The sequence below is a fragment of the Anomaloglossus baeobatrachus genome, chromosome 10 (assembly GCF_048569485.1).
Source record: "Anomaloglossus baeobatrachus isolate aAnoBae1 chromosome 10, aAnoBae1.hap1, whole genome shotgun sequence".
NCBI classification, from domain to species: domain Eukaryota; kingdom Metazoa; phylum Chordata; class Amphibia; order Anura; family Aromobatidae; genus Anomaloglossus; species Anomaloglossus baeobatrachus.
Window position 1 is genome coordinate 74,709,630 of NC_134362.1, and position 8,383 is coordinate 74,718,012.

Genomic DNA, 8,383 nt, shown 5'->3' on the forward strand with positions numbered 1-8,383 from the left:
ATGTCAAAGTGTGCTGACATTAAAGTTAGCTAATGAAGACCCAATCCCATAATCCACAGTATGCAAGAGCTGGCATGTAGAATCATGCACCATCTCAAATGCCAAAGTCAACCTAAAATTGACTCTTGTTTGCTGTCCCTAGAGACTAAAGATGGCAGAGACGTCATCTGCTCCAATACAGGCAACAATGCCTGGAACACAAGTTATGAAGCCACATAAGAGTAGAAGATTTATTGGTGGCAAAATATAGCAAGAAACAAATGTGCAAACAAACATTAAAAGGAAAGCGTACATCAAGCAGGACAGCGGTGGGAATTTAGTCGTGGCATTCCCCTAGTGTGTGTTTGTCAAAGAGGTATTCAGCCATGCCATTCTGTGGGGCTCCCATTCGCCGGAGGTTTGTCACATGGTCACCCAGTTCTTTTATGGACTTCACCTGCTCATCAAGATAGTGAGTTTCCAAGAAGTCGCAGAGCTGTGCAGACAGAATAAAATCAGGTTACACAGCAGTAGTGCATAAAAATTACTGTTTGATAAAATGTACCCCAAATTTGGAGGAAAGTTAGAAAAAATTTTTTTTCTAATTTTCTCCTAAAATGAGGGTCTAACTAATGCTCTTATATTGGCTCGCCAGGGGGAGCCGCAGTGATTGAGCAGCTCAGGAAGGTCACAAGAGGCAGGGTAGGTGATGCTGTGGGCTCGAGAGTCAGTGTGCGGAGGGTCGGCAATACTGCGGGCTTGTGGGGTGTTGTGGCGGCAAGTGCCATTGAGCTGCTGGCGGACTCCACTGAAATGCTGGTCGTTGATGTGATGGACTTCAAGAAAATGGCCATGGAGGCTGCACATGTGCAAATTGGCCTCTGGCCATTTTCTTGAAGTTCACTGCATCAACCACTGGCAAGCCAAAGCAGCCTGCAGATAAGTTGTGCCTGCTACTGCAACACCCTGCAGGATCACTGACCCTCCAGAGCCATGACACTCCCTCCACTGAGCATGCTGGCAGATCCATTGACCCGCTGCTCTGACACCCCAGTATGGGTGACCCTCCACTGCCACACTGACCCTCCTAAGCTGCTCCACTGCAGCACTCCTTCCGAGCCCTCTGTATTGCTGACCCTGCACCACCATGGTAAAGCCCCCACCACACAACGAGATCGCTGAAACGTCACAGATTGTGACGCATCAGCGATCGCGCTTGTGAAAAGCAGCAAGTGGGCCCCTGCTGCGAAGGTGCTGATGGTCCTGATAGTTGTGACTTTTGCTCGTTGGTCTCTCGCTTTGCAGCACGCATCAGCATGTTTGACGGCGGGAGACCAACGAGCGCCCAGCGTCACTGGCTACCAGAGGACTCTAGTAATGCTAGGCCTGAATTCAGTTACCTGCGTTGTACTCCAGAGTGCAGCCTAGACTGTACCACGAGCGCCGAGTGATCAATTACCCAGCAATTGCGATTCAGTTCATGCCAGCTGAGGACGTCGGGCTGATCTCCGGTGCCCTGAAATGAACTCTGGATTGCACCCTGGCCTATCTGTAGCTGTTCTAAACTGAACAGCAATTGCTGGGGAACCACTCACTGTTCAGTCCTGCAAACCCTGAGGTCAGACCAGGCTGCAGCTGAGAGCTCTGGAGTGCAGTGCAGGTAACTGAATCCAGGCCTGGCATTACAGGAGAGTCCTCTGGTAGCCAGCAAGGAGCTGTCATTACACGGGTCACTGATCTCTGATCGCCTGATTGAATGCTCACCAGCGACCTTGTAGCAACGTTCCAGCGATCCCTGCCAGGTTGGATCGCTGGTGCATCACTATGTGTAACGGGACCCTAAACCATATGTGGTTTGTAAGATGCACCACTATTTTACCAGTTTTGGGGTGGGGGGGAAAAAAAAAAAATAAAAAAAAAAATTGAGTCTTACAAAACTGGAAAATCTGGTACACTTATTTCAGGCTCCAAGACAGATTCTAGCCAAGAGTAGATTAAAAGTAAAATACAATTTAGTGTTTCAAAGCCATCTTTATGAAGGTAATGGGCTGATCCATGATTAAGATCAGTTTACAGGTCCCCATCAACCAACATGCCAAGAGTTTTGTTGGAAACCTTTTCAACTGTATAGGCGTGTGGAATGTTAAGCATTATACAGAGGGACACTAAACACTGCCATACATTATACCTTTTCATACAGTGCAGATTAATGGCAGTGAGTTGTTGGGATGCATTTCACATGTATGAGTGATGTGCTGGTAACATTGATAAGATCACTGGGTTGCAGCCGTCACTTACATGTGGATCGTTCCGATCGGTAGACAGCTTGTGCAGATCCAGGAGGGACTGGTTAACGTTCTTCTCCAGCTGCAGGGCACATTCTAGGGCTTCCAGCCCGCTGCCCCACTCATCCCGGTCTGGCTTCTACATTTAAGAAAAGAAAAAAAAATATAAAATATAATATAGACTCCAGATTTAGATGTATAATCTATGAATTATTCAAGTCTGCAAAGTTAATGGCAGAGGCTATTAGAGATGAGCAAACTGAGTCATGCCTCCTGCAGTGGCCACTGGCTAAGAGCCCGGCTGCCATCATCCCTGGCAGGTAGGAGACGTCAGGGCTACAGTGTCAACCACAGACTGAGGAGGCTACTGGGTTATGCCTATGGCTACTCATCTGCAGTGGCCATGCATTTTCATAGAGGCCTGTATAGTGCATGTATCCTGCTCACAGAACAGGACATCTTGGTGGAAATTAGAGGTGCAGTCAGCCAGAGAAGGTCAGTAATATACCACCAGGATGAATGGACATATTGGTTAGGAGCTGCAACATGCAAATACTGTCCAAGATGCAGTAGATATTACCTTTATAACAGTGGTGGCATAATTTAATCAATAACTAAGTAATGAAGGGTAGTGCCAAGTCCTCCAGTGCAAGAGGATAGATAAGGAGCGAGGGCTGAAGACATGCCTTGGCACAGGGCTTAAAATGTTATATCAGTTAAATACCAGCCACCTTTATGTGATCTATCCCAGCATGTAGGTGTAATAGAAAATTACTGATACTATACTGCATTTCTGTCACCATCATGTGCAAGGCATTGCAGATTAGGTATCCATAGGTTATTGATGTTGACTGTTGCTAGTGGTTGTATCCATGGACACAACCTACTGCAATGCCCTGCACATGAGGTAACTGCTAATCAGAGCTATAGCACATTTCTACCTGGAGGCATTTGTCATTATACCTACTCCATATTGGGATAGATCTTGGAGATGGGAATCCCCTTTAAGTCAGACCAGTGCAGTGTATGAGAACCAGGCCAGATTTTGAATTGTTGCTGGTCTGCAATGCACTAGGCACTCAGTTACAGGGCAATGTGGCAGCCTTCTCAGATGTTTCAGTCTAATTTCAAGAAGGACCATTTATCCTTCTTACAACTGCATTGTACATCCTTGAAAGTCAAACAATTTGATGTTACCATGTCTTGCTATAGATAGAGTCAAATTGTTTGAAATTAGGATGTTTTAGGTCATCCTGGGTAGAACCTAAGAAAAGAAACTACAGCTCTGGAGCAGCCATAAGATTTTAGTATGTACTAAACAGATGTGGCAGGGACGCAGACAGGTGCTTGTGGGGCAGTGTAGAGAGCCGCTAGAGCAGAGGTCTCACAGCTCATGGGCCACATGCAGCCCCTCAGGCTGCTTCTTTACCCCCTAAAGTTTAAGAGCCATGTGCTCGAAACAAGTCTGGTGTGCGGTTTAAACATTGGATTTTTGTCCAGACCTGGAGATGGTATACTTAGTTTGTGCATATTCATTTGGAATGAACTTTCAATCTTTTAAAGATTTTTCATTAGAGCTGGATTTTAACTAAAAAACATGGAAGCTGGATCATTACTCTTCACCCATTCTTGCGCCCACACAAGGCTCGTACTCCGAGCTACTGCCAGGACAGTCACAGGAACCTTCAACAAACTCCTAGGCTGTTATGTCAACCCAATCTCATGATGGTGCCAAGTATGGTGTGCCCTAAGCCACATACTGTTAATGCTGCCACCAGAGCACAGCACCACCTGCCACCATTAGAGATGCAGGTTGATGCAAGACCAGGAGATCCCAGCTTGGACCTCTCAGTACAGGCAGTGTTAGTGGGTTAAAGGCCAGTAGCCTTTGGCAGGCAGATTAGTTTATACAAGGCCATGTTTATTAGATCCCATCATTGCACAAGTGAACTTGAGTTTGATTCTGTCAATAATTAGACACTACACAGCTCAGCAGGGTAAAGTCTCCTTACCCTCACGTCCTGCAAGCAGATCCTTCCTCCACGCTGATTCTGCACCTTCATGAGTTTCTCGACATGCTCACGCTCCTCATGGGATTGATGCAGAAAGTATTTTGCAAAGTTTTTCAATGCCACATCGTCACGATCAAAGTAATAAGACTGCAAGGGAAAATTTAGAGATTAATTAAATAAAAATCAAACAAGAACACTGATCTAGAGCTAGGGCAGTGCCATGCAGGCAGCCCGAGTTAGTCCCCCTACTGACATTTTTAGACCCCGATCCAGTATTTCATGATTGGCCATTCAGTAATGAGATTGCCAGACATTACTCACAGGCTACATACACAAGACCGATTATACTAATTGCACATAACCCTGCTGCCTGCCAGTGTAAGCAATATTCCCATCACTGATGCAAGTCTTATGGCTCATAATATACTGCAAGAGATCAATATTAGGAAATGTGATATCCCTGCATAATGAATAAGTATCCCATGCACCACTCCACCAGCTGCAGCTTTGTGAAGAATCCCAAAAAATTCCAAGGCATCGAGAAGCTCCTCTATTTATGAATCTTTGTTCCAGCATACAGAAGGAAACAGTGCAACCCCCCCCTCCCCAAAAAAAGACAATATTTTGTCTAAGGGTTTTATGGCCCTTTGTCAGCCGAGATGTTATTGCACTTACCTTGTTCCTTGAATATCAGCACTGTATAAAGCGCAGGCTCCATCAGACTGTCAGTGAGCCCTTATGGCCAGCAGAGGGCAGTGCAAACAACATTTATAACCCATTATCGCACATTGTGTACGTCCCTCCCATCACACGCACAGAAGACGTCTCTGGAGGTCACCACGTCTTTGTGCCGCATGTAACGAGGAGACAAGGTTTATGATTATAGTTTAATCTTTCCAGTACTGCTGTACATCAAATCAGAAGACCAATAAGGGTACTGGGAAAAGGCATAGTTACATCACCCAAGATATAATGCAGCAGTGCCCACCACTCAGCATTAGAACAGGTGCAGAGCAGGAATGACTCTTCTGGGACAACAACTCCCAGCATATCCTTAGATAACCTGTCACTAAGGACAATTTTACTTTAGCCACTTCCATGAGTACTAGGCTATGGTCACTTTTTGCATGGAGGCAAAACCTGCTTTTAGCAGTAAGACAGCTTACAAAAAGCAGGTTTGCTGCAGATTGTCAGAGGTCCCCAACCTTTCTAACCACGAGACACATTCAGCTCCCATCCTCACAGTAGTGACCCTGAGACCCCATTATCAGTACATAACAGCCACAGCTTTCTATAGAAGTCACACTGAGGCAGTACACCAAGATCCAGGGGTTCTTACAGGACCCCCCATTCAGATCAGTGTGAGGCTACTCACAAAAGTCACCATTGGGAGACTTCTTCATAGCTGTTTGCTAGACCTGGTAGAAAGCAGTGAGCCACACATCACATGCCCACAAGCCACATGTGGCTCCCGAGACAGGTTGGGGACCCCTAGTCTACAGTGTGATCAATAAAGCTAGTTTTATTTAGTAAAAACACATGATTGCAATTTTTATAATGCCTTGTTGCTTTTCCTATGATTGCAAAGAAAAAAAAAACAAAAAAAAAACACACTATATATTATATGCTTTACTGCTACAGTTTTATAATTTACAAAGGGGTGTGGCTTATAGGATTACACTGTAAACCACACCCCCTCCAAAAGTCTCTGGAACCAAAAGGAAAGAAAGTTTAAGGGGGAATAACTAGTCAAGAGCTTCCCAGTTTTGTTCTCTACTAGTCTGGCTTCAAAAATCCTTCAGACTATTGGGTTTTAATCAAACCAGACTCCAGCATGTTCAGCCAAGTTACTGGTGACAGCTCCCAGCGGTATTGATCTGAGTTGCTGCCGCCGCCGCCATCTGTCGCCCACACCCTTTACACAACATCTGCTGGGTCTGATATCAAACTGTCTCAGGCAGATAACTGGTTGGAGAGTTTAGTTCTGGGAAGGAGAGGGCAGAAATAACGGCTTATGCCAAGCAGTTGTGTGACTAATGGGCAACAAGGTGGAGGTGTTATCACAGGTTAGAGGGCAGGAGGGGCACTTATAGGGGGTCTTGTCACTACAGGGCAGTTTAAAGGGAACCTGTCACCACTTTTTGGCCTATAAGCTGCAGCCACCACCACCGGGCTCTTATATACAGCATTCTAACATGCTGTATATAAGAGCCCAGGCCGCTGTGAGAACACTTAACTCACCTAACAGTCGGGCTGTGGGCATCAGTTGTCGGCACCTCCTCTTTTGGCCATCTTCGTCCTCTTTCTGAAGCCTGGGTGCATGACGCGGCTACGTCATACACTCGCCGGTCCTGCGCAGGCGCACTACAATACTTTGATCTGCCCTGCTCAAGACCTGAACGCCAGAGAGTGTGGATGACAGACACGTCATGCACCGCGGCTAGAGAAGGAGAACAAAGATGGCAGAAAAGCAGCGCCGGACAACGGAGACGCCCATAAGGCCCACTGCACAACCGTTAATATAAAGTGTTTCTTCTCAGTGGCCTGGGCTCTTATATACTGCATGTTAGAATGCTGTATAGATGAGCCCGGTGGTGGTGGCCACAGCTTATTGGCCAAAAAAGCGGTGACAGGTTCCCTTTAAGGCTACATGGTGACCACAAAGATGTACGGTTTTGGTCCCAGAAAAAAAAAAAAAAAAATTATATATATATATATATCACAAAAAGCTCCCTTAACGCTTTTACCACATTTTACTGCGTTTTTGCCCAGTGCACTTTAAGTCATCTCTTGATTGGAAGGGCTCAAAAACACATAAAGAATTGACACTGTATGTGGTCACCACAGGGGCAGACAAAAAAAAAAAAAAAAGCTGCAACATGCAGACATCAAAAATGAAGTAGTGTCAGACTTTGCTGGGGAAGGTAACGCATGAAGTTATGGGACAAAAACTGCACCCAAACAAAAACGCAGCATGAGCACAGGGCCCAATGCTCCACCCCAGCCTGAACACTGCGGCCATGGCAGCAGACCAGCCACTACAGTGCACGCCCCATGCCATCAGGAGACGACAACCACAGTAACTAGACAGCAATCATTAAGCTAATCTGCATAAAAGGGGCTGCAATACTCAGTGCACCTAATATAGGTAAGAGGGTCCCCAAATCCAGAGTAGGAAGACACCCCCTTATCCCAGAAAACTCCCACATTGGACAAGCCCTTTAATTGCTGGGCAGATAGTGATCATCTGCTATAAAGGCACCAGTGATGGGCCTGGACACTGGCACAGGGGACACCAGCACTGCAGACCGGTGAGCCCACAGCAGGCAGAGTGCACTGCCCAGCACATACAGGCGGGCGTCCCAGGAGCTGACAGGGCAAGATGGAGGATGGCAGCAGCAAACCTCCCAGTCTCCACTATAAACCCCAGATGGAGCAGAGGCGGCCAGGGCCGCAGCTCATTACACACCATAGCCTGCTGGGAGTTGTAGTTCTACAGGGCATGCTTTACGGCAATAGCTATTTGACGCGCACAGCACTCACCATGGATAGGTAGACATAGGAGGCGTACAGCTCCAGGTTCACCTGGCGGTTGATGGCGGCCTCGCAGTCCTGGTGGTAGTTCTGACGGACCTGGGAGCTCATGGTTGTGGATTATTGGGTTCCGTCCAATCACTGTTGAAGCGGGAACCTAAGGAAACAATTACAGGAGCACGCTGCGTTCGCTGTATCTGACGATGCACCGTCTCGGTGTGTTATATATAGGCAGAGTGACGTCACCAGATCCCAAGCGCTGCCAAGGAAACTGCCCCGCCCTCTGACACGTGACTCACGAGCTGGTAGCCATGTTTGTTTCGGGCAAAGTCTATTTTATAGGCATAATAATAGAGAGAAAAATCAGCGGTTGTAATTCTCAGGGCGATTAATAAGTCAATGTCTAAATTTAGCGATTGCTTTTTACTTTTTTGGGTGACTGGAAGAACTCCAACGCTCAGTTGCCCATACTAAACATGGCCACCGGAGGAAGTATGTCACGTGGTCATGACATTAAAAACAAACGTGTTTGTGTAATGTGGGGCACGCATTACTGTGCTGTGGCGTCATATC

The 8,383-nt window shown here is 46.6% G+C and overlaps 1 protein-coding gene across 1 annotated transcript; it reads right to left on the reverse strand.

Annotated features, from left to right (window-relative positions):
- Positions 1-216: 216 nt before the first annotated feature.
- FTH1 (ferritin heavy chain 1) lies at positions 217-8,053 on the reverse strand. Its single transcript, XM_075325237.1, has 4 exons — positions 7,820-8,053; positions 4,277-4,423; positions 2,278-2,403; positions 217-475 (listed from the first exon to the last, which is right to left on the reverse strand). Exons 1-4 carry the CDS (start codon positions 7,919-7,921, stop codon positions 317-319), a joined length of 534 nt encoding a protein of 177 aa, XP_075181352.1. The 5' UTR covers positions 7,922-8,053; the 3' UTR covers positions 217-316.
- Positions 8,054-8,383: the final 330 nt, after the last annotated feature.

What these genes read in the sequence shown, in the direction of transcription:
- FTH1 (XM_075325237.1), bottom strand. Translation starts at nt 7,921, where the DNA reads ATGAGCTCCCAGGTCCGTCAGAACTACCACCAGGACTGCGAGGCCGCC. An exon ending in CCTATGTCTACCTATCCATG is followed by an intron (nt 4,424 to 7,819) that starts GTGAGTGCTGTG and finishes TTTCCCTTGCAG; the next exon opens with TCTTATTACTTTGATCGTGA. An exon ending in TCTGCTTGCAGGACGTGAGG is followed by an intron (nt 2,404 to 4,276) that starts GTAAGGAGACTT and finishes TCTTAAATGTAG; the next exon opens with AAGCCAGACCGGGATGAGTG.